This window comes from Scyliorhinus canicula, chromosome 1 (genome assembly GCF_902713615.1).
Source record: "Scyliorhinus canicula chromosome 1, sScyCan1.1, whole genome shotgun sequence".
NCBI classification, from domain to species: domain Eukaryota; kingdom Metazoa; phylum Chordata; class Chondrichthyes; order Carcharhiniformes; family Scyliorhinidae; genus Scyliorhinus; species Scyliorhinus canicula.
The window spans coordinates 146,162,936-146,190,094 of NC_052146.1; the positions used below are offsets into that span (position 1 = coordinate 146,162,936).

Below are 27,159 nucleotides of genomic sequence, written 5' to 3' on the forward strand. Positions count from 1 at the left end.
TGAATTGAATGAAGCTTATTCTAGAGCATAAAGGTCAAGTATTGACCCTGTGCATAATTTCACTCCATATTCCCCATTGCTATTCCATATCCAACCTCTCGAGTTAATGTTTGGAGTGTAGGAAATACCAGGACTGATAGAAGGGAAAAGGGCCGATGTGGTGGCCTTTGACACACTGATTGCCTAAAGGTGAATTTTATTAGAATGGAAATCTGAAGGTCCACCAAAGATATCGACAGGATTGGGGGGATCTTGTGGAATTCCTTAAACTTGAGAAAATTAAATTTGTCCTTCATGGCTCAGAGAGGGAATTCTGGATAAGATGGAGGCTATTCTTGTCTCTACTTACAAATCTGTTTTTTGCCAGCAGGTAAAAAGAGGGGAGGTACGGGAGATGGGATAAGAGGAGAGGAAAAAAGGGAACGTTTTAACAGAAAGAAGAGAAAAAAATCTCAAATTAGGAGGATTGTATTTTGTTTATTTTATAATTAATTGATTGTTTGTATGTATGTTGTTATGTATTTTTTTTAAAAATAAATTTAGATTAGCCAATTATTTTTTCCAATTAAGGGGCAATTTTAGCGTGGCCAATCCACCTACTCTGCACATTTTTGGGTTGTGGGGGCGAAACCCACGCAGACACGGGGAGAACGTGCAAACTCCACACGGACAGTGACCCAGAGCCGGGATCGAACCTGGGACCTCAGCGCCGTGAGGCGGTTGTGCTAACCACTAGGCCACCGTGCTGCTCTGTATGTTGTTATGTATAATCCTTACTTGAATAAAACATTTTAAAAAATGATTCATTTAGGGAAAAAGATTAATTGCGTTTAGGTTTTCTTCTGCTATTTTCTCAATGTAACTTTTTTTAACCAACTTAAATGCAGGGTAATCAACTTGAGAGAGATCAATGATGAGTATGAGAACAATTTTACACTTTTAACTCCCAATCTTGTTTTCAGACATTCCAAGGCGAGGTATAGTTCCCAGCAGTTTTCCCCGACTTATTTCACTTTATGGGGAGCAATCCCTCTTTTGACATTACCATTTCCCGCACCAACATTCCTGGGGGAATTATTTCCTGTGAGTGCCAGGTCGAGCAAAATCTTAAACAGGTTTACAAATTCCACCATAACCCGACTCCCTCCAGCTCCCCTGAGCCCTGTGATCACCCTTTCTACAACTCATAAGATCATAAGACATAGGAGCAGAATTAGGCCACTTGGCTCATTGAGTCTGCTCTGCCATTCAATCATGGCTGATATTTTTCTCATCCCCATTCTCCTGCCTTCCCCCCATAACCCCTGATCCCCTTATTAATCGAGAACATATCTATATCTGTCTTAAAGACACTCAGTGATTTGGCCTCCACAGCCTTCTGCGGCAAAGAGTTCCACAGATTCACCACCCTCTGGCTCAAGAAATTCCTCCTCATCTCTGTTTTAAAGAATCGTTCCTTTAGTATGACATTGTGTCCTCTGGGTCTAGTTTTTCCTCAAAGTGGAAACATCCTCTCCACGTCCACTCTATCCAGGCCTCGCAGTCTCCTGGGACCACTGTAAGCGAAAGCGAAAACAATCGAAATCAGGGCAATTTCACGTTTGGTATTTTCATTCCAAGATGGTGGAGTGAAACTGGCTGGGGGAAAAAAAAAATCTGGTTTCTGGGGTAGATTCCAAATCTAGTCCCACTCTTGACATCTTGTCCCAATATCTTTGTGGAAACTTAAACAAAGTTTTTGTAAACAGAGTTAAGTTGGTTCGTACTCACCAGCATGGCTACACTCCATGGTGCCATTTGTGGCTGCAAAGCCCTCTGGACAGCTGTCAAAACATTTCCCTCGATGCAGGTACAGTCCTTCTTTACATTTAGTACAAAAGTTTCTGCTGAAACAGGCCTCACAGTTCTCAATTTTGCATTCTGGAAGAACAATGGCAAAATCGTCCTTAACTGAAAGCGGAGCAACCTCACATATTTCAAGCACCCGAAGGATATAATGCAGACCAAACAAATCGCAAACTGACTTAATACTGTGTGACTGTAATCTCGTGCCCAATCTTATTTCTTTGACACAAGATAAACAAGTTGCATGAAAAAGACTGTCTCATTTTACCATTTGACAGCTTCTTTCATTTGTAACTTTCAAAGCAATGTTTGCACTCCTTCTGAAGACAAAAGCTGCAAAAGAAGAACCTGTTCTTAATTTTGAGACCGGAAGAGGGCATGGGGGAATGGGTCAAGCGTAGAAAATTTCTTAATTCATGGAATTTGTTGAGCTTGCGTTAGCCAGTGAACCGTTCAGTGCAGCCTATGTGGGATGTGCGGTTAAAGTTAAAAGGACCGTTACAAATTTTGGGACTGTCTTGATTATTCCCTTGATTCGTGTCGCTGGCCTATCTTGTGTGCAAAACCACCTCCGTCACAATCACAAGTTTGTTTTCACTGCCCAATATCAGGCAAAGGATGGTGTGAGAGAGAATAGGACTTTTGTTTATGCACCAGATTCCATTATCATCATAGGGCAGCATGGTAGCATAGTGGTTAGCACAGTTGCTCCACAGCTCCAGGGTCCCAGGTTCAATTCCTGGCTGGGTCACTGACTGTGCGGAGTCTGCACATACTCCCCGTGTCTGCGTGGGTTTCCTCCGGGTGCTCCGGTTTCCTCCCACAGTCCAAAGGTGTGCAGGTTAGATGGATTGGCCATGCTAAATTGCTCTTAGTGTCCAAACAAATGTTAAATGGGGGTTACTGGGTTACGGGGGTAGGGTATATATGTGGGCTTCAGTAAGGTGCTCTTTGTAAGGTCCGGTGCAGACTCGATGGGCCAAATGGCCTCCTTCTGCACTGTAAATGCTATGATTCTATGATCATCTGAATTGTGTCCTCACATGTTCTTCTCTCAAACTTCCAGACGAGTGAACTGGTGAATACTCCAGTGGACATGATCAATATAAAATTAAGGACTTGCTTTATTTTGCAGCATGCATGGGCTTCAATCAAAGACTAGGGCAAAATGTTCTGTGTTAAATGTTTTTCAACTTTCGGGACCATTTGGGATACCAATCCCCTTCGCAGCAGTAGTCCACATTCTTGTTCCATCTTCCAGAAAGTGGTCGAGTGGCATGACACACCTCTGGGATCACCATCCAATGAGGAATAGCAGGCAAACTGAGGAGGTGGGAGGTTGATTCAGCACATCTTGTTGCAAGGGCTGCCAGCAACCCTCGCTGTGTCTGCAGCTTGAGTACGGCTGAGGGGAATGCAACAGGAGGAGGAGGCAGGCAATGGAAGCATCGTCAGTCTGATAGGAGCAGCTTCCACAACATTACCCCCAGCGTCAGTCTCCAGGATCTCCTCACACAATTCATAGAACTCCGACAGTGCAGAAGGAGATAGCTCAGCCCATTGAGTCTGCACCAACCTTCTGAAAGAGACCTTCTGTCTACCTAGTCACACTTCCCCACCCTATCCCTATAACCCCACCAAACCTGAACATCCTTGGACACTAAGGGGCAATTTAGCATGGCAAATACACCTAGCTCTTTGGACTATGGCAGTAAACCACAGCACCCGGAAGATAGCCAGGCAGACAAGGGGAGAATGAACAAACTTCACACAGACAGTCACCAATGGTCAGAATTGAACCCGAGTCCCTAGCGCTTTGAGGCAGCAGTTCTAACCACTGTGCCACTATGCTTGCACCACTGGGAAACACATCGCAGGGGAAGCAAAAGAATTCCTGCCAAAGTCTCGTGCTGCATATTCATAACCAATGTTAGGGTCCCTAGTGCCAGGAAGGGACAGGACCACCAAGCAATCTCTGCCAGCAAAAAGTATCAGACTTGACATTTTTCTTTGCTTTTAGAGATCAGAAAGCATTGAACCCTTATGCTGCCCTGACCTCCCCCTGTACAGCTATGTCCTTTGAGTTGCCATTGTTAAGATACAGTATGGGTGGGGCTTGTGCAGTGCTGAAAAAAATGCAATGTCGGTGGAAGAGTTCAGCTATTTGCAGAATTATCTCCTTCAACTGTCTTCACATTGACACCAAGTGGGTTACTTAAATCAGATGCAGCCCTCCATTGAGACCAGCGGTCGGAGGCACGGGCAAATCAGATAGCTTTCTCCAATTTTGCTCCTCCACCCCTCAGTCACTTCCAACCCGCTTGATACAAGCCCTCCTATACTTCCAGCTCTTTAGTATCTGGTATAAGGCACAATCTACCAGCCACAACACACCTGTAAGGCAGTGCGGCGTGGCTGGTAGTTGCCAGGAGATCCCACTCCTGGGATCTATCTGGCTTGCCATGCCTCGTGAGACCTAATGCAATCGCACAAGACGTGGTGAAGTGAATCCCACCTCATTGTGACCGGGATCACCTTTTAGCCAATCTGTGTATTAGAATGAGACAGCTAGTCTCATTCTAATATGCTCTTCCATGATCTACCCAAGGCGTAGGATCTAACCCACTCTCCTTGGAGATCTCGGATGAACGATGTTCAGTGCTGGTCTCCATAATGGGCATCAGGTGGAACGGCACTCATGGAAGTCTCCCAGGGGATTGGAGGCCCCCAGGTGCTTGCCCTCTGGGCAGGATGGAACCCTGGTACTGCTGATGCCATCTGCCACCTTGGCACTTCCAGTCTGGCATTCTGGCAGTGCCATCTGGATGCCAGCCTGGCACTGCCATGGTGCCCAGGAGATCTTGCCAGGGTGCCAGGCTGGTGGTGCCAGTGCCAAGCTGCCATTTTCCCATGATGAATATCAGAGCCAGAGGTGCACTATGCAGGTGCAGAGGGATGAGGGGGGGGGGGGGGGGGGGGGAAGAGGGCCTCAGCACTCCTTATTGGTGAGTCGGGGCTTTTGGAGGGTTCGGAGGTCATGTTGGGGGGTAGATAGATTTCCTTCCTCACTGAAGAGTTCTGGTAAGCAGAAGTCCTTAGTGAAGAAAACAGGACTAAGTGTAGCCCCGTCGGGGCCTTCTCCACTGAGGCGCCATGTCTACCTAAAAGGGCATTCAGTAGCGTGGCGTTTCTCGGTTCGCTACGGAATTCTGTTCCCATTCGAGTGGATCGTGCCCATAATGTTTACTTTCATGTACATTACAAGGAGAATAGCATGCTTTCTGATTAGAGAGCAAAATTCCTTTCCATTTATTCATCCCTGGCTAAAGTCTTGACCAGATCCTTCTTCATTTCTGGCCTAAACCACTTCCTGCCTCTCACAAATGAACTCACAACTGAACCAAAAACATCTGCTTTCCCCTTTTTTTCCCCCAGGTTACAAAGAAATTTGAGGGAATGCCCAGTTCCAACTCATTCCCTGTCAATGGGTTGATCATTACAGTTGTGATACAAACTAGCTACTGTAGTGTAATAGATTAGATTTCATTGGCGCCCATCAATTACCACATGATATGGGATGGAGGCCCCCAAAACACTTACGGCAACTTGAGAGATGTTGACCCATCCAATGACCCTGTCCAAGACCCACCCTTCTCAGCGGTCAAAAGAATGCAGTGAGAAAAAATTGTGAAGACTTAACCTCTGACCGATGGACTTTGGCGGGAGGAGGTCAGGGAGCCAACAAATGCAATGTAAATAGTTTAAAGCATAGTTTAGTGCTCAATAGTATACTTGGTGGTAGATGGTGTGCCATGGGTTAATAGAATAGTTATGGTGATGAGAGACATAAACACTGATGTAACAGTAACATCAGCAATCATACACTAGAGATTTTGCAAGGCAGATTGACTAGTCAGCACTCAGGAGAGATGTGCCAACTTAATATCTCATCGTATGTACATAGGCCAGAATTCTCCAGTCATCGGGATTCACTTTTCCCACCGGCAACGCACTACTGCCTACAGTTTTCCCATAGGCTTGGGTGGTTACAATGGGAAAACCCATTGACAAGCAGCAGGAAGATAGAATCCCAACACAAACGAACACCAATGCCGCCGAGCAACCCGCAGCTGGGGGATGGGAGAATCCAGTGTACAGAGACTAGCTTGAAGTAACTACCTGAGTCAGACTACAATCTCTCTGGATAAAATAGGCCACTCTGGATAAAATCAGCCACACAACCTGCATATCATTGAATCTCTACATTGCAGAAGGAGGCTATTCGGCCCATTGACTATCAAAAAGAGCACCCCACCTAGGCCTACACTCCCATCCTATCCCCGTAATCTTCTAATCCCATCTAACCTTTTGGGCACTAAGGGGTAATTTAGCCTGGCCGATCCACCTGACCTGTACATCTTTGGACTGTATGCGAAGCAGCTACCATTTCAGTGCAGGGCCCTCTCAACGAAATCCTGCTGTGCAGCCATGAATTCAGTTCCTATTAATATCTCAAGTGTAAATGCCTTCCACAAGTGTTTGAAATGTGGTGAAGAAACGCTCAATATTCCAGTTTGCTAAGAATAACAATTTCAATGTTTGGCCTATTTGTTCTTGGGACAGTCACATTAATCTACCAATTCACTTTTTGATCAGTGGCTCCAGCAGAAGACCATCCTAAATCTAACCACTCTTGAGATCAAAATTTAGCTTAAGCACAGCATGGAAATAAAATATACCAAGATGTCTTCCATGGAAAAATTGTCAAATATTCTGAAACACACTAGGAACATCGCAGATAGTTTATTTAACTTAGTTTTGTTTCAATGCCATCATTTTGTTTGCACTTTCCAATTAGTTTTGCTGCAGTTGAGCTTTTACTCACATGGTGTTTTCTGGGAAGTACATTCAAACAACCGGTTGATTCCCATTGACCAATGTCCCTGATGCAATCATCAATTCACGCAAATCAGAGAGTAGATGTAAACTGTGGCTTTAATCAACTGGAACAGAGCCTGCCTGCTACTGCTCTGCTACTGAGAGCCGCCTACAGGGCTGCTGCTCTTTATACCTCCCCTCAAGGGGCAGAGCCAGGGGCGGAGCCCACAAGTGCACCAACATGATACATTCTATGTAATATCGTACAATGGACCATAGATTGAGCCCACATGGGCAACAGCGTGATACAGTGAAATACATGGTGAATGGTTAATACAATACGTTCACCACAGTCTCCATCAAAATACAACAACTTCCTTCTGAAGCCACAGTCCTTCACTGACCAAAACAAACTCCAGTTCTTGTGGCCATCATATGGAAACACTGGTAAACCTTTATGCCATCACTTAATAGTGACAGTACCTTGCCTTTCCGGATGATGTGAATGGACATCCATTCACGTAAGATCTTCATGCACTGGAAGGACATCAGCATCAATGTTGGCCTAGCCAGCGATGCCTCAAATCCCATGAATGAATACATTTTTTTTAAATCATAAAAAGATTTGCAGATGTAAGTTTAAATGACAATATAGTAATTTGTTTGAAAGGAACAATCAATATCCTGCTGCTCCCACTGACCGTGGAAGACGTCAAGTAAATCATGCAATCATACTTGATAGTCCACCTTTCTGGTCAATTTACTCATCATGGATCAACACTTAGTGGATTTTGACTGGTTCAAGATGAGTTCCACCAAAGGTGCTGAAGTCTTGAACTGTAATTAAACATTAGAAAGTGGTCCACTCAGTTGTCGGAACAGAGGCTCCATCTCTGACATTGTACATAGATATGAAAGATTCTCTTCCTCTTTTGACAGCAGAATGAACATGCAACAGACAACCTCTATTGATTTAACATCACTGCCCTGTGTAACACAATCCACCCAGGAGCCCAGTGGAGCCAGATGGGGCCTCCAAATAAAAAGTCCTCAAGTCGGCAGTGTCCATGAGTTGATTGCTTTCGCTAGTGTTGATGTGTGCTGAGGCAGGAAGCTAATTGGTTTGCATAATTACTGATTACCTACAACATGGCCACTTTTATCAAAAAGCTTGAATCCACAACCTCCTGGACCAGAGGTAAAGGTGCTTCCAGTGAGCCAAGGCAGCGGAGGTTGCAGAGAGGCTTTTTTAACACAAGCCCCATACATCGGATAGAAACATAGCAGCATGACTGTGAAATGGGAATAAAAGAAGACCAAATGAAGCAACAGCTAAAGGAAAAATGTTATCCCGTCAGGAGAGTTTATTTTCTTGGAACAGTGCCACGTATCACATCACTGGGATCAATGCGCATTCTCGCCTGAGAAGTCAATTAGCTATTGTCTGCCCAGTATTGGTTGAGTATTAGCTTTATACACTAATTCACCATTGGCTTTAAACAATGCACCATAAAATAGTTCTGTATGTAGAAAAATTGTAAGCATCCAAGTAAAAAAAGAATGAATATTCAGCATTGCTAGTACTGACCATTCACTGAAGGCACTCCACCAATTTCAGCCTAAATATAGAGGACTGATAAAGTACAGGTCATTAAAGTAAATAAACATAAATAGCTGAAAACACACAATGTATCCATCAGCAAGTTTAAAGAGAAAAATAGTTTTAAATTACAGATACAAGCTGTTCTTCCAAGGTTCCCGTGTTTAGAACGCCAGTAATTCTTGTCACAGATACTCACAGAACCTTCTGGGTATTTTCACTATTTTCTGTTTTATCACTCCAATCCTAAATAACCCTGGTGAACCTACATTCAGAATATTATTGCCAAATTTTCAATACCTTTGTTGCAAAATGCATTGATACGATGAAGATTGTGCTGAGCAAAGCAACAAGGGAATTACAGAAATCAAATATCATTTTATAAGGCTAAGCTGACAGAATTGAAGTTGTTTGCATTGTAAATAAAAGTACCAATCAATGTCTATAAATGCGAGAGGGCAAAGATAAGCAGGTCATTGGATGTTAACTGTGATCACAGTATAGGCATAAATATAATTCAGAAAAGCACAATGAGATAAGAGACTCATATTTCCCACAGAGACATAGAATAAATGCCAATAAAAATTGCAAGTGCTATGTCTTTAATAAGAAGCCAAAATAACACCTGGCGAGTAGGATAATTGGTGCTTAATTGTAGATATGGGTGATTAAAGACTCGAAAGATCCAATCATATGTCAGGAGAATCTGGGAAGTGCAGCAGGTCAGGATTAAAAAACGTAGATTCTAAAGCTACACTGAAATCCTGAACTTGTGTTGTAAATTATCGCCAAGGGAAATTTCACATTTTTATCTTTAAAAAAAAATTGGTTGAGACCATTCGGGGATTAAATAACTTGGAAAACAGTAAATAACAGTGCAAATTATAGCTTGGCCTGCCAATGGGAACAATCTTCATGCACCAAGTGTTTTTTTTCTGGTTCAATAATTTCTCAGACCTGCCAAATGCCACTCATTTAACATAATCTCTCAGTATGATTTAAAAATCTAGTACATTTTTATTGAGGAAAATATAAGTATGTTTAAATGCGTCAGCATCCTGTTTCCATTCCCTGATGTTGATAGTTGTCATATCCATGCCCAGGGAATTAACGCCTCCATTTTATTTTTGAAACTTCTTGCAGCTGCCTCCAGTCAACCTTTGGGCTTCACTCGTTGAACAATTAGATATTTTTGTTGATTAATTGATGACCTTTTCTGAGAACTCAATGAATTTAATGCAGGGTTCAATTTCTAGCCTGCGTTGAGTAAGCAGATCTCAATACAGGAGTGGCACAAAAATTAAATACCCCCAGTTGGGCATGTATATGAGGGAGCGAAGGTGGGTACCTGAGTTGGGGCGGATCACTGGGTTGGGGTGGAGATTAAATTTCCTTCGATTGGAATTCGCAGCCTCAGCTGGCAAAAGTGAAAAAATGGCTGTCGGGTGAGATTAGAGTCCTTCATTGTCAAACAGCCCAGTCACACTCATTGTCAAGGCTCATTGCATGAATGGTCATGTGGCTGAGGGAGCAGTGGCTGATCATTGCCAATGGAACTGCGCCCATCAAGGACTTGAGGATTGCAGGTGAGCAAGAAGAGAATGCATGAGGTTGGCACTCATGGCTGGTGGACCGGGGAGTCCAGCCCATTAAATCTACTTCACTCTTCACAGATGCTGCCAGACCTGCTGAGAGTTTTACAAATAATAATAATTCATATGAATTAGAAGCAGAAGTGGGCCAATCGGCTCTTTGAGCCTGCTCCACCATTCAATATAATCATGGCTGATCTGATTTTAAACTCAACTCCTCATTACTGTCTACTCCCGATAACTTGTCACCGCTCCCCCGACCCCGCTACTCAAGAATCCATCTACCGAATAGTATGCTTTGTCTTGCATGCCACTGACAGCTACTCTTGTGTGTGTGTTCCGCTTGACCAGATGTCAGAAATACACGTCCGCAATGAACACTCGGTTACTGGGAGACCATTGCAGTTGTTTTGCTGATTGCACACTCTGCAATGCCACTCAGTCATTCTCATTAAGTTATACTGATAGCAAACAAATGGGAACTCTGGCTTCGTCTTAAACTTGGAGCGCCCAGTGTGCATCTGCAAGCAGATATTGAAGACAGAAATGAAATGCAGCAAGTCACACTCATTTAATTAACTTGACCTGAACGTTCAGGCCTAGCCTGCAAAAAGAAAATGCCATTTTGAACTGGGTGGAAAATTTAAATATTAAAAATTAGTCCTCCAAACCCAACGCATCGGAAATCCACCAATTCCAGTTTTAGCAAATATGGGAATGGGGCAGGGGAGGTGGGGGGGGGGGGGGCATGAGGGACAGAGGTGGGGGGGGGGAGTGGATAGGGCGATCAATTCATTCTCAGGAGGTGAATAATTCAATGAAAGCTTTTAAGGAAGCTTTGTGAACTGCTGATATTAGATCTGAAGTGGCTCCATTCATTTTGCAGAGAAAGAGCTGTGCTTATTCACCAGTTTGTGCCTCATTAAGACGCATTGAATTCAAGAGCAAAGCTAAGTAATTAACACCAGGTCGAGCGTAGTGGTTATAATATGAGAGCCTTGCGATTCCAGATGTTTAATGGGATTCAAACGCACATAAACTTTGTTTAAACTGAAGTTGCATTGCAGCAAATACTTCAAAAGGCCAGGCAACAGAAAACTTAAATGGCATCAACCTGCAAAACAAATCCACTCTCTCTCAAGCCACTGTTAAAGTCAGAAATTTACAAGTTCTTCTCAGCAGCCACACAACAAATAATGTTATACTTGCCATAGAGTATAGTAGACAAATTGTACCCATCAGAAGCCCTGGCCATTGTATTAGTTATCAAACTTTAACAGTTGTTTTCCCACTGGTAACCGATAGCGGCGAGGGAAAGACATGTCAAAGTAGAGAAAATGAGGAAAATATTAAATCGGCCACTTACATTTAGTTTAACTTATCCATGTGCCTCAACAAGCACCTGGCACTCTTTCCTCAAGACACACGAAAGACTGTAGCCAGAATCTTCGTAAAGAAAGAGATCCTCTCTGCCGATACAACAATGGCTGCAAAGGCCCAGATCCTGAAGATCTGCCGCAGAACACAACACCGAGCATTCTTACAGTGGCTGGGTGGGGATGGGATTCTAATTTGCACATCAGCAGTTCACGGAGACAGCTGCCCACATAAAACAGCAACTGCCTTCAGTCGTGTTGGGTTTTCATCAGCTAAGAATGGGAAACACGACATGTGTAAATTCGACCTGGTCGGAGCAGGTTTAAACTTTGATTTGTTGGATAGTTGAGGGACTGTTTTAGAGAGCTAAGGTACCCTGGATATGATCCCGGGGCACCTGTGGGAGGCGTCAGGTGATTGTTGGGAAGGGTAAGCTGCCCTTCGTTCTTTCGTAAATGTAAGGTGCCTTGGGATTGTTAAACGTAGGTGTGAATGTGTGTAAAAAGTGTGCACATTCATTGGAACTATCAAGCTTTTTGGAACTGTCATAAGGAACTCACAGGCTATCAAGGATTAAAACTCCTGCATTTTAAATATCGGGGGGAAAAAACTGCAGTTTTATTTAAATCAGCTATTTCACTGTCGACATAATCATAGAATATCATAAAATCTCTGCAGTGCAGAAGGAGGCAATTTGGCCCATTGAGTCTGCGGACTATCAGTATTTAATTAGTGTTACAGGACTGACGTCACAACTTTCCATTATCGGAGTAGGATACATAGAACATACAGTGCAGATGGAGGCCATTCGGTCCATCGAGTCTGCACCGACCCACTTAAGCCCTCATTTCCACCCTATCCCCATAACCCAATAATCTCTCCAACCTTTGTGGTCAGTAAGGGCAATTTATCATGGCCAATCCACCTAACCTGCCCATCTTTGGACTGTGGGAGGAAACTGGAGCACCCGGAGGAAACCCATGCAGACACGGGGAGAACGTGCAGACTCTGCACAGACAGTGACCCAGCGGGGAATCGAACCTGGGACCCTGGCGCTCTGAGGCCACAGTGTTATCCACTTGTGCTACTGTGCCGCCCATAAAATTATACCTCTCAGTCGCAGTTTGCTTCACATTTCCGAGAGGTTACAGACTCATGAACTAGGTCTATGAATTCCAATGCTTGCTTTATAAAGGATTAAAGGAAATTAAATGCAGAGAATGGGTTTTTACCAGTGTGTTATTTTTTTATGGGCCCGATCCACTGGCCGCATCCTGCCGGAACCAGGGAAAGATGCAGCCAGCAGATCTCAGGAGAGGCCTCTCCCAGAATGCCCGACAACTATTACGCCGCGCGAGATCCAACCAGATCTCGTGAGACAGCGCAACCATTGTTGGATCTAACAGTCACCTGGCATCTACCGTCCTTGCTGAGGAGACCTCAGCCATGCGCCATTCAGTACTTCTCTCCATAAACGGAGACCAGGCGGAATGGTACCTGGGGCCGTGTCCCAGGCTAACGAAGGCCCCTGGGTGGTCAGTCTTTGGGCAAGGTGGCACCCTGTCACTGCTGATGTCACCTGGGCACATTGGCACTGCCAGCATGGCATCTTGACAGTGCCATATAGGTGCCAGCCTGGCACAGCCAAGATGTCCACATGGCACAGCCAAGCTAATATTGGAACTGCCAGTGTTCCAGGTTGGCAATGCCAAGATGCCAGGTTGGTAGTTCCAAGGTGCTAGGCTGGCATTTTGCCAGCGCCAGGATCGGGCACAGGGGTGAGGTGGGGTGTGGGGGGGCTTGATAACCACTTATAGGTGTGTTGGGGCATTGAAGGGGTTGTCTGGGAGTTGTTTTGGGGGGTCGAGAGATTAAATGGCATCCCGATCTCTTCCTGTACTGAGCACTATTTTCTTTCAATTAGATCACGGCAACTGTTTGTTTTGTAATTGTGATTTCTTCAATAAAGACTTCACTTTATTTCACCTTAGCATTGTTCCTGAGGTCTTCTCATGGTGGATAGTGGATTGGTTGACATTTTAGGTTTTAAGGGCAAAGGGTGGTGATTGAAGAGCATGAGTTGGCATAGAGGCTAAAGGGCCATTGGTGTAAGTAGAGGGGAACAGGTTGGTATGGAAGTTATGAGGTGCTTTTGAGATAGATAGAGTGGCATGGTTATCTTGAAGGGCTTGAGTGATATGGAGGATGGGTGGGTGGCATGAGCTAGCATGGATGGGGAGTCTGTGTTGAGGTGAAGGGGTTGGGCAAGATGTTTCGATGCTGTTTTATTAAAACTTTTACGCAGTACTGGGGCAGGCCTTCTGGCCAGCCCATCTGCTCGGCGGGCAGCCTCCAGATTCCCTGCAGATTCACCCGACATGACTTTCATTGTCACCTTGATTTGCGCACTCTGGAGTTTGATGGTACTGATAAAGCAATCAGTTGCGAGTAAACTGTTAACTGCACCCTTTGTGGTTTATGACTTCACCCATTCCTTCAAGATATGACCTTAAGCCTTAAAGCCTGTTCCCGGTATTTACTGTTATTTATAACACATGTCCTGTTGTTGTGTAGTATGTGAATTTCCCTCAGCTTTAGCCAATTTCTGCTGTGGCATTGGTTATCAATTATATCATATGTTCACTTCGGGTGGAGAAAGTGGTTCCGGCCCATTTACCTCACCCTTCTAGAAAAGCAGCTTTACGAACTTCCTATCACAACACCTAGCTTTTTGCTAATTGAATCCAGTGTTGTAACTCAACCATTTATCCTGACAATCAATTCCAATTGTTTATCACCCACTGAGTAAGAAATAATGCTTCCTGGTAATCATTGTTCAAAATGTACTTTTTACACACTGGATGGATGTGATCAAGGGCACAATGGACAGGCAGCTCTTGGGGACATCTCGTGATCCTTAGGGGTGGGTTGGCTGATAGTGTCACAGGTGAGGCTTTTGCTCTGAGTGGGGCGGTGTGGATTGGGATACCCACTACCTGTCATAATATCCACTCATGTATATAATGAGATGCAGGCAGGCAGTGATTGACATATAGGATGACCTGTAAGCATACAACACAGTACAGCCAATCACCAGACAGGACACTACCACTATGAAGCCAGAGGGCACCAGGTTTCCCGCTCATTCGGGACCCAGCGAGGTCACCGATCTGCTAGCGATCCTGCCAGCCCACGCGACCACCGCGATGGCAGCGAGCCAACCTATCCACGTGCAGGCGGCTCCCGATCCACCTCTGCAGCGATCGACAAGAATTCGTCGCCCACAACAAAGACTGAATCTGTTGACTGATCTTTTGTAAATTCTGTGACTAAATTCATCGATTTAACCTTTGTAAATATTGCTTTGTTTGCCATGTATCTGCACTATCGACACCTTCCCATATATATACGTATACATACCTCAGTATTTATTTAACTAAAAAAAAGGGGGTGAGATGTCATAATATCCACTCATGTATATAATGAGATGCAGACAGGCAGTGATTGACACATAGGATGACCAGTAAGCATCCAACACAGTGCAGCCAATCACCAGACAGGACACTACCACTATAAAACCAGAGGGCAACAGGTTTCCCGCTCATTCGGGACCCAGCTACTGAGATAGTCAGAGTCCATGAGCTAGTAAGTGCAAACACCATGTGGTAGCTAGTAAGTCAGGTCAGGCTACTACAAGGTCACCAGTCAGATCGGTATCGTGTTGACCCACAGCTGAATATGTATAGCAGTTCTATAGTTGAATAAAACAGTGTTGAATCTTCTCCAGTGTTAGATGTCTGTTTCTAACTTCCCTGCATCAAGTGCAGTCCACATCGAACCAACCTGCCTAACACATCACTACCGGCAGTGGACTGTAGAGAATCCCCCTCGTTATATACCTTCATACATCAGCTCTCTCATGATGCTTTCCTCTGACTCTATGCATCAGCATCTTTGGTCTCCTCAGTTCAGCTTTTTTCAAGCCTCAGTGATAGGAACAGAAGTTGGCCTTTGAACTAATTGAGCCTCTTCTACCATTTACTTAGATCATGGTTCATCTGTATCTTCACCCCCATTTACCTACCTTGTTCCCGGTGCCCTTAAATGCTTGCCTAACAAAAATCTATTAATCTCAGTTTTCTTATTTTTAATCGATCTAGCCACAACAGTTTTTTTGAAAGGGGGGGGGGGGGGTGAGCTGGGTCTCACATTACTCCCATCCTTTGTACCAATAAGTGCTTTCTAACTTAACCCCTGAATTGCTTAGCTCTAATTTTAAGACTCTGCATTTGTTTTAAGAACATAAGAACATAAGAACTAGGAGCAGGAGTAGACCATCTGGCCCCTCGAGCCTGCTCCGCCATTCAATGAGATCATGGCTGATCTTTTGTGGACTCAGCTTCACTTTCCGGCCCGAACACCAAAACCCTTAATCCCTTTATTCTTCAAACAACTATCTATCTTTACCTTAAAAACATTTAATGAAGGAGCCTCAACTGCTTCACTGGGCAAGGAATGCCATAGATTCACAACCCGTTGAGTGAAGAAGTTCCTCCTAAACTCAGTCCTAAATCTACTTCCCCTTATTTTGAGGCTATGCCCCCTAGTTCTGCTTTCACCCGCCAGTGGAAACAACCTGTCCGCATCTATCCTATCTATTCCCTTCATAATTTTAAATATTTCTATAAGATCCTCCCTCATCTTTCTAAATTCCAATGAGTACAGTCCCAGTCTACTCAACCTCTCCTCATAATCAAACCCCTTCAGCTCTGGGATTAACCTAGTGAATCTCCTCTGCACACCCTCCAGTGTCAATATGTCCTTTCTCAAGTAAGGAGACCAAAACTGAACACAATACTCCATATGTGGGCTCACTAACACCTTATACAATTGCAACATAACCTCCCTAGTCTTAAACTCCATCCCTCTAGCAATGAAGGACAAAATTCCATTTGCCTTCTTAATCACCTGTTGCACCTGTAAACCAACTTTCTGTGACTCATGCACTAACACACCCAGGTCTCTCTGCACAGCAGCATGCTTTAATATTTTATCATTTAAATAATAACCCCGTTTGCTGTTATTCCTACCAAAATGGATAACCTCACATTTGTCAACATTGTATTCCATCTGCCAGACCCTAGCCCATTCACTTCACCTATCCAAATCCCTCTGCAGACTTCCAGTATCCTCTGCACTTTTCGCTTTACCACTCATCTTAGTGACATCTGCAAACTTGGACACATTGCCCTTGGTCCCCAACTCCAAATCATCTATGTAAAGTGTGAACAATTGTGGGCCCAACACGGATCCCTGAGGGACACCACTAGCTACTGATTGCCAACCAGAGAAACACCCATTAATCCCCACTCTTTGCTTTCTATTAATTAACTAATCCTCTATCCATGCTACTACTTTACCCTTAATGCCATGCATCTTTATCTCATGCAGCAACCTTTTGTGTGGCACCTTGTCAAAGGCTTTCTGGAAATCCAGATATACCACATCCATTGACTCCCCGTTATCTATTGCACTGGTAATGTCCTCAAAAAATTCCACTAAATTAGTTAGGCACGACCTGCCCTTTATGAACCCATGCTGCGTCTGCCCAATGGGACAATTTCTATCCAGATGCCTCGCTATTTCTTCCTTGATGATAGATTCCAGCATCTTCCCTACTACCGAAGTTAAGTTAAGTTTTGAATTCTCTTTCCAGAGGAATTGGGTCCTCTTCATCAAACCTGTCAACTCCTCTGACTATTTGAAACACTTCAATTTGATCACCACGACCTTCCTCACGTGGCAGAATACAAGTCTAGTCTGGAGAACCTGTCCTCATAATTTAAGCCGTTATACTAAAACTGTATTCAGTTCGTGATGACCTCACAAGAACTATATTGCTTTCACGATGATATGTCGGCCACAAATAAATTATAAGTATGAGAAAATCAAGTCCCAGTAAATATCTTAGTGTTTCATTCTCTGTATGTCCTGGAGTCCATTCTGACAATAGTGACAGCAAATCGTTTTTTTAATATAAATTTAGAGTACCCAATTCATTTTTTTCAATTAAGGGACAATTTAGCATGGCCAATCTACCTACCCTGGACATCTTTTTGGGTTGACATAGGGTGAATGTGCAAACTCCACATGGACAGTGATCCAGAGCCGGGCTAACCCACTGCGGCACCGTGCTGCCCTGCAAATCTATTTCTAATTGTAAGTTCAGCTGACACCGACTCAAATGAATAGAACAGCAACAGAATGAGTGTGTCTATTTGAATTCAGGTTCAGCTGCTCTTTGTCCAGTCATAATGATTCTGTCACATAATGCCTTTAGATGTCATTGTATTGTTCTCAAAATCGATTGATGCCAATTACCCTCTACCAATTCATTCCCACATCTCTCCATTTATTTCTCTCACCTTCCATGTCCACTTTTCCGAGCTCAGCCTCAATCCTTTTCCTTTTACTGGACTAGATTCTCCAGTCCCCCAGCCCTGTGTGTCTCAGCAGCGTGCCATTCCTGCCGGTAGTAGTTCCAATTGAGGCCACCCCACGCTGCCGGAAAATCTGTGGGCGAGGATGCATTGCCGGCGGGGACAGCACATCACAAAGGCCAGAGGATTCTAGCCACTGTCTTTCCACCATTTTGACCCCTCCTTCTCACTGCCCTCTCCTTTCCAATATGGTCACAGGTAGGAGGAATCTGCATTCATATATCCTGTCCAGCCTTGGGACATCTCAAAGCACATACTCCACAGCCAGTGGACCATGCAGCCACATTGCACACAGCAAGGGTCTTCAATGAGATAAATTAGCAGTTCATCCCTTTTGGAAGTGGGATAAATGCTAGGACACTGGGAATACTCACATACTCTTCTTCCACTAATGACACAAAATCATTGATTCCACTTGAACACGCAGTGAAGGCTTTGCTCCCATCTAAAAGGCACTGTGACAATCTGACACTCTAAGTACTAAACCAAACATATCAGTTTTAGCTATGTGCTCATGTCCGAGAGTGAGCTTTGAATCCATAACCTTCTGACTCTGAAGTAACAGCACTATCATTGAGGCAAGCTAATGCTTTTAATGTTCAGGTTCTCCTTTATCTCTGACACAATTATTTTCTTACTCTTTTCTGCAGTTTCCATTATATAATTCTTTCCCTCTGACAAATGATAACAAGATGATTGCATGTTCATGGATGAAATTAATAAATCACTATGAAACTTCAGGAATTTATTTATATATGGGCATAGTAATACAACCAATGTGAGTTCCTACCCCATCTAAAATGCAGCCCAAATTCAGTCTCCACAGTATAATTATTATAAATACTGACTAATACCAGATTGGGGCCGGGATTCTCCGAGCCCGCACTGGGTCAGAGAATCGCCGAAAATTCCCACCACACCGCTCCGACGCCAGGACACGATTCTCCAGCGAATGGAACCAGTTGCACACGTGCGGTCGACGTGGCCCAGGTTGGGGCCCATTGAAAGAGGCCCCTGCGGCGATTCCCACCGCGTTCCACTGAGTCCCGCCGGCGTGGTTCACATAGGGTACCACCCGGCGGGAGCTCGGACCCACGGCTGCAGTCCTGGTGGGGGAGGGGTGGGGGTCAGACTATGGGGGGGGCCTCCACGACAGCAAGGCCCACTATTGGGGGCTACTGAATGGCGGCAGTGCCGAAACAGCCACCACGTGCATGCGCCGGCGCGGAACCGGCCACCACGCACATGCACCGGTGCAGAAACGGCCACCACAGGCGTGCGCGGATCCACGCCAGCACTGCGGGGCCTTGTACCGGCGCCGGAGCTGCGTGGACCGCCCCGCACCATGCTGGCCCCCTGTGAGTCACTGAATTGCTGGGCCAAGAGGCCCGTTGACACCAACATGAAACACTCCAGTGTTTACGCCGGCGTCAACACTTAGCCGGGGTTTTGGAGAATCCCGGCCATGGTTTAAAAAAAAAGATTTCAAGATTCCGTTTCAAAGAAGTATTTACTATTTTGAAGACACTTGGTGTGATATTGCTAGGTAAACAGATCTTCAATGTTAAAGTCAAGTTCTAACTAAACATGCATCAGAAGTGTTTCTGCCCTCGTCACTGATGCCATGGGCGGTGAGTACGGCCTCAAGATTCCGCCCAAAATGTTCCTCTGATAATAAAGGCTACAATTGGAAAGAGGAAACCTCTGCAACTTTTATTTTCATTGCACAAAAGTCAATGCATTAGGTCTGCTCCGTTTGCAGTCAGTTATTTTTTTCAATGGATTTGATTCTCTTTCTGGATATTTAATGTCCTTTGCTATCTCTCTTTGATCTCCTGATTTGGCACCTGCTCCTGTCCTCAGGTTGTTCCAATGTGGCGAGACTATTCAGATAAATAATTCTTCAGTCAAACACAAAAGAAGAAATTCAAGAGCATCCAGGGAGGTACGGAGCAAGCAAGACAATGGAATGTGCCTTGAGTTATTCAAGCAACACACTGAGATGTAAACATTTGAAAAACTGTAAATGTCTCCTCAAAATCTACTGTTCAATCATGTATTCAATTTTCCTAATTCCTTTATTACTCATTCCAAGTGATCTCTCCTCTGTCAAGTTCCTTGGGATTTTTCAATCATCCTACATAAATTTAACCTGTTGTTATTAATCTGTGAAGTTCATGAAAAAAAGAAGCAAACTCTGATCAGAGGGAACATTGATCAAAGTTACGCAGCACCGTTTCTACTTATATGGGGGCAATTGCAGCAGTGTGTTGCAAGGCAATGTTGCTGACCAATTATTCTAGATGTACATTTTTCACACAGCAGTCAAAAATAATTCAATTTATTTTCTTTCATTCACACATAAAAAACTATTGTTAAATCATTCGAGTACTTGTCTGAACCAATTTTAAAGAGTGTCAGGGAATATTTGCTTCACTGTTGATTTTTCTGTTGTTTCATTTGTCCTGCATCTTTCGAGAAAGATTTGGGTCTGTGAGGATCCAAATTTCACCTCAGGTCCCCCCACAGGCAATTCTACAGCTCAACCATGGGCTAGATGGAGGGGATTCTAACCTTGAGCGGTGCTGAAAAAGCCCCTAGTCACCACATTCTGGCGCATGTATGGGTAAACTGAGGGAGAATTCAGAATGTCCACATTACCTAACAGCACGTCTTTCGGGACTTGTGGGAGGAAACCAGAGCACCCGGAGTAAACCCATGCAGACACAGGGAGAATGAACAGACTCCGCACAGACAATGACTCAACCCGGAATTGATCTTGGGACCCTGGCGCTGTGAAGCAATAGTGCTAACCACTGTGCTACTGAGGAAATGAAGACATAGTTGGTTAAAGTGGAGTGGGAGAATAGGTTAAAAGGTAAAATGGTAGCGAAACGGTGGCAGATATTTTTTAACTCAAAAAATATAAATTCTATTAAAAAAGAAAGGCTCTATGAGAAAGATGCACCATTGATGGCTAACTAAGCAAATTAAAACAAAAAATGGATAATACTGCAAGGATTAGTGGTCGGGCAGAAGATTGATAACATTTTAGAAGCCACAGGTGAAAAAAGCTTTGGCAGTATATAAAAAAGGAAGAGAGTTGCTAAAGTCAATGTTGACTTTCAGGGTTAGACTGGGGAATTAATGATGGCAAGCAAAGAAATGATGCAGACGGTGAACAAGTATTTTATACCCGTCTTCACAGAGGAAAACACAAAAATCATCTCAAGAATAGTAGAAATGCAAGGGGTCAAAGGGAGGGAGGAACGTAAAACGACCCCAATCACTAGAGAAAATGTATGCAGTAAACTATTGGGAATGAAGTCCCCTGCACCTGATGACCTGCATTCTGGGGTCTTGAAGAAAGAGTGGCGCAAAGATAATGGATGCATTGTTTGAAATCTGGAAAGGTCCCAGCAGATGGGAAAACTGCAAATGTAATGTCACAATTCAAGAAAGATGAGGGACTATAGGAGTAGGGAACTATAGGAAATTAGTCCAGCATCAGTCATTGGCAAAATGTTAGAATATATTGTTAACGAGGTAGTAACAGGGCATTTCAAAAATCTTGATACAATCAGGGAGAGTCAACATGGCTTTGTGAAAAAGAAAATGTGTTTGACAAATTAATTAGGATATTTTGAAGACGCAACAAGCTGAATTGAGGGGAACCAGTTGGTGTGGTGTATTTTAATTTCCAAAAGGCATACGATAAGATGCCAACTAATTAAAGGTTAGTGTGCAAGATAAGAGTTCATGGTGCTGTTGGTGAGATATTAGCATGGATAGGGAGTCAGCTAACAAACAGGAAAGAGAGAATTCGGAAAAATGGGTCACTTTCAGATTGGCGAACTGTAACTGGTGGAGTGCCACAGGGCTCAGTGCAGAGGCCTGAACTATTTGTAATCTATATTAATGACTTGGATGAAGGTAGCCAAATATCCTGAAAATACAAACGTTGAGATGAGAGCAAGCTGTGAGGAGGATAAAAAGAACCTGCAAAGGGATATAGATACATTAAGTAAGTGGACAATAATTTGTTAGATGAAGTATAATGTGAGAAAATGTGCGGTTGTCCACTTTGGAAGAAGAATTGAGAAGCAGAATATTATTAAAATGGAGAATGCTGCAGTACAGACGTTTCTGGATGTCTTTGCACATGAATCCCAAAAGGGTATCATGCAGAACCAGCAAGTAATTAGGAAGTAATTAGGAATGTTATCCTTTATGGCAAGGGGGAATGGAGTATACATGGAGGGAAGCCTTGCTACAACTGTATTGGAGGACTGTACACAGTTATAGTCTCCTTATTTAAGGAGCAATATAATCGCATGAAAATGGCTTATTGTCACGAGTAGGCTTCAATGAAGTTACTGTGAAAAGCCCCTAGTCGCCACATTCCGGCACCTGTCGAACCGTGCTGCTGGCCTGCTTGGTCTGCTTGGTCTGCTTTAAAAGCCAGCGATTTAGCTGAGTGAGCTAAACCAGCCCCTGCATTGGAAGCAGTTCAGAGGAGGTTTACAACCCTGGAATAAAGGGGCTGTTGTCTGAGGAAAGGTTGAACAGGTTTTGCCTATACTCATAACAGTTTAGAAGAATGAGAGGTGACCTTGAAACGGGCGCGATTCTCCGCAAATGTGGCGAGTTGTAAAGGCTGCCGTGAAACTGGCCGTGTTTCACGGCAGCCTCTGCACCCCCTCCCGATTCTCCCCTCCCGGGTGGGGCTAGCAGCAGGGCCCCGTGAAACACGGCATCGCGGGCTTAGCGACCGTCGCTAAAGCGTCACGCCGGCTGAAGCGCATGATGACGTCAGCGGCGCATGCGCGGGTTGGACGGCTCCGACCCGCGCATGCACGGATGACGTCAGCACGCAGACGCGTCAAACTCGCGCATGCGCGGGCCGTCATGGCCCTCAGCCGCCCCGCGGACTGATCCTGCGGGGCGGCGGAAGAACAAATAGTGCACGGGTATCGGACCCGCTGCCCATGATCAGTGCCCACTGATCGCAGGCCCATGCCCCCACGGCCGTGCCAATCGGTGCCATGGTTGTCCTGGACGGGCACTTTACGGCCGTTTTCACGAACGATGAAAACAGGTGTGATCGCGGCCGTGAAATCGGCCGTAAACTCCGCGGTATTCGGCCCATCAGCCTGCGGAGAATCATTGTTCGCCGTAAAAAACGGCGAGCAGCAATTCGTGTCGGGGTGCTGCCGGAGGGGGGGGGGGAGAATAGCGGGAGGCCGTGAAAATTGTCGGGAAGGCCCTCCCCCTATTCTCCGACCCATCGTGGACAGCGGAGAATCGCTTGAGGTGGTTTGTCAAGGTAGATTCTGAGATTATGTTTCCTCTCATGGGGAATCAGGAGTGAAGGGGCACAGTTTAAAAATAAGGAAGCTTCCAGTGAAAGTGGAGATGAGAGTTAATTTCTTCTCTTAGAGGGTCCTTAGTCTTTGGAATTCTCTTCCACAGAGAGCAGTGAAGTTGGGTCATTGCATGAAGATTTTCCGACTTTTCATGCCAGCAGGATCTTTCAGTCCCTCAGACAGCTGCAGATTTCTCAGTGGCAAAGGGTACATCCAACAGGAAACCCTGTTGACAATGGCGGGCCACCTCCAACCACTGCACAGCGGGTTGCCAGGTAAATCCTGCCTATTGTATATTCAAGGTTGAACTCTTGGTTCAGTAATTTTATCCAAGTCCCACATTGGCACATTATGATGTTTGATCAACAAGAGAGTCAAGGTTTATGGAGAACTGTCAAATGATAATATATTGGCTGTGTTAAAAGGCCACAGACAGAAGCATTAAAATTCTGAGTTGTGCACACGATCTCAAATTCTCCAAACCCCTGCTCCCATATCTTGAGTTAATATTAACACTATAGCAGCACGGTACCATTGTGGATAGCACAATTGCTTCACAGCTCCAGGGTCCCAGATTCAATTCCGACTTGGGTCACTGTCTGTGCGGAGTCCGCACATCCTCCCCGTGTGTGCGTGGGTTTCCTCCGGGTGCTCCGGTTTCCTCCCACAGTCCAAAGATGTGCAGGTTAGGTGGATTGGCCATGATAAATTGCCCTTAGTGACCAAAATTGCCCTTAGTGTTGGGTGGGGTTACTGGGTTAGGGGGATAGGATGGAGGTGTTGACCTTGGGTAGGGTGCTCTTTCCAAGAGCCGGTGCAGACTTGATGGGCCGAATGGCCTCCTTCTGCACTGTAAATTCTATGATAATCTATGATCTCGGGACAAGCAGTCCTGTTGGCAGTCTGTGAATCTCACTGCAAAACAGAATGTGTTGGAAACTAGAAGCTCTTTGGTTTGGAAGGAACCATGTACACAGGGCACTTGACATGTCTGTACAAACTGTACTGGCTTTGGATTGCCGCCTCTTGTCGCTGGCGTCCCCTCATAACACTCTCTATTCACTGAAGAGAAATTCCAGACTCCAAATAACTTGCTTTAAAAAAAGACCAGTCCCCCCCCCCCCCCTCACTAATGTCCATGTTCCAATCCAAATTCATTTCTGATATTGAGTCGGCATAGTGAAGGAAAGGCAAAGTTTTACTCACTCAGAGGTTTGAAGACTTTGATCAGAATGGCACCTTAAATATTCTTAAACGTTCCAAAAATCGATAGGATTAACCATTTGTTGTTCCAGTTCTTTTTTAACTGGTACCCCTGTTAAACACAGACTCATAGATCGCTTTGGAAACAGGAAAAGCAAAACTGGAAAGTATTTAAGTTGGAGAGGGATTACCACTGGGACACCAAGACTCCAAGTTATTTATATAATGTGCCAATGTGGGACTTGGATAAAATTACTGAACCAAGATTTCAATTTTTACAGCTAATTCTAAACTGGAGGTAAAATGAGAAGGAATACAACTCAATGCATGACAAGTAGAATCATTTAGTAAACACAGCCAGCTAATGGGAAATGCTATAAAATGTCAACACACGTAAAATAATTGGTACAAGACCAAGCAACTAAATTAAGGAGTATGCAGGAATTTGAACATTAAAGAAAAGTACTGCTTAGGCATAATTGTGGAAACATTTTTGAAACTATCTGCCCAGGGGATGATTGCAACAATTATAATAACAACCAAGGCACTAGAGGTAATATTCTTGTTCAAGGTACATGTTAACCCTTATCTTAAATGCTGTGAGCAGCAATATGGCTTTTGCCAGCATGCAGGAAATGACAGGAAACTGAAAGCACAAATTTTAACCCAGTCCAATTCCTGTGGGTCAGTTAGGTGGGTTAGTAGATTGCTGATGGATTCTGCTGATACAGTGCCTCCCTCCCCCCCCCGCTCCTCCCCCAACCCCACTCCCACCACCACCATTTTAATTCCATGGAAAACAAAATTGAGAGGAAGCCCAAACCAGCCAGCCAGTGGTTTGGGCTTCCTCTGGCTGGGTCACCAGCCAGTGACCTACTTTAGGAGCAAGAAGTCAAGGCTGGATGACAACGCTGGCATCACAAAATAACTTGAACTACTGGTATTGTAAGACCCTCCCAGTACCAACAACTAACTCTGAACGGCCATGATGTAAGCTCACGGTGTATCACTTACCTTCCGGGAGCACAGAGGAGCAGACCCGCATGGGACACTGATGCAGGGGAGAGGATAAAGGCAGCGCCAGGCTCGAGGCCTTCACTTATCTTCTGGGAGCAGAGAGGAGTGGACCTGCGTGGGACACTGCTGCAGTGGAGAGGATAAGGGTATTGCGTTATGTACTCTGGGATAACACAGGCTGCAACTGGATGCAGCTTTACCCAAAAGGTATTCCAGACCTTGAAGTTAGTTCAATCTGATTTATTGAACCAGTGGCACAGTTAGCACAGTTCCTTATGATATTGACTCTCTGCTAACCTAAGTGTGGTTACTCTGTCATCTCTCCTTTTTTAATGTTTTGTTGGCACACGGGAACGTACTTACATGTGGAGGCATATATTAACATAATTACAAGCGGTGGCATATGTGAACATATTTACATGTGATGACAGCGTTTAATGTGAGAAAACAGAAATTAACAAACAAAACAAATATTCATAAGTCCAGTCTCTGGGGCTTGCGTCAGATCCTTGTCAACCACCGGATAGGTGGTGTTGGGACAACGGCACCTTGACAGGTGGGAAGGAAGCCTGACTGGTGGTCTCATAGTTTGAGGTATCAGGAGGTGGCAAAACAATGGACGGAAACGGAGAAGAAAGCGGTTGCGGGCAGGCAACTTTGCCCAGTGCCCGTCTGTTTTGTCGCACAACAGAACTATCAGCCATACGTACAATATACGAGCAGGGCGCAGCCTGTCGAACAACAACAGCTGGAGCTGACCAGCCACCATCCGGTATCTTGATCCTGACAGTGTCTGCTGGGGATAACATGGGCAAATCGGTGGCATGAGCATCATAACCCTGCTTTTGCTGGGTTTGGAGCTGCTGCACCTTCTGCAGCACCGGGAGGTGATCCAGGTTGGACAAGTGTATGGCTGGAAGTGTCGTCCGCAGATCCCTGTTCATCAGGAGTTAAGCCAGCAACGTGCCAGTGGACTGTGGGGTCGCCCTGTATGCAAGCAGCGTTGCAGATGAGCTGTTTCACAATGTGCACCCCTTTTTCAAACTTCCCAATGGGCTGCGGATAGTATGGGATCAAAGTGACATGTTTGAAATGGTATGACTTGGCAAACATAGACCACTCATGGCTGTTGAAGCACGGTCCATTGACAGTCATGACAGTGAGTGGGATACCATGCCTGGAGAACATCTCCTTACAGGCCTTGATGATGGTCCAAGATGTGAGGTCTGAGAGCTTCACGACTTCAGGGTAATTGGAGAAATAGTCAATAATCAACACGTATTCACCACCATTTGCACGAAAGAGGTCGATTCCAACCTTGGACCACGGGGAGGTCTCGATCTGATGCTGCTGGATCGTCTTCTTGCTCTGCGCTGGATGGAAGCGTTGACAGGTCGCAGTTGAGGACCATGTTCGAGATGTGAGCTCGGAAGGTGTGCTCACAATATGGTGGAATTTAAAATACAGATGGAGGGTGAGAAGGTAAAATCAAACACTAGTGTTTTGTGCTTAAACAAAGGAGATTACAATGGGATGAGAGAAGGGCTAGCTAAGGTAGACTGGGAGCAAAGACTTTATGGTGAAACAGTTGAAGAACAGTGGAGAACCTTCCAAGTGATTTTTCACAGTGCTCAGCAAAGGTTTATACCAACACAAAAGGAAGGTAGAAAGAGGGAAAATCGACCATGGATATCTAAGAAATAAGGGAGAGTATCAAATTGAAGGAAAAAGCATACAAAGTGGCAAAGATTAGTGGGAGACTAGAGGACTGGGAAATCTTT

At 44.7% G+C, this 27,159-nt stretch overlaps 1 protein-coding gene across 3 annotated transcripts in view; it reads right to left on the reverse strand.

The window, feature by feature from the left end:
* The window catches only part of rspo1 (R-spondin 1), a 216,957-nt gene that overhangs the window by 98,294 nt on the left and 91,504 nt on the right, over positions 1-27,159 (reverse strand). For all 3 annotated transcript variants that reach the window (XM_038801181.1, XM_038801183.1, XM_038801184.1), the window contains exon 4: positions 1,771-1,920. In XM_038801181.1, the coding sequence (XP_038657109.1) occupies positions 1,771-1,920 (150 nt within the window). The remainder of the gene's footprint in view (positions 1-1,770; positions 1,921-27,159) is intronic.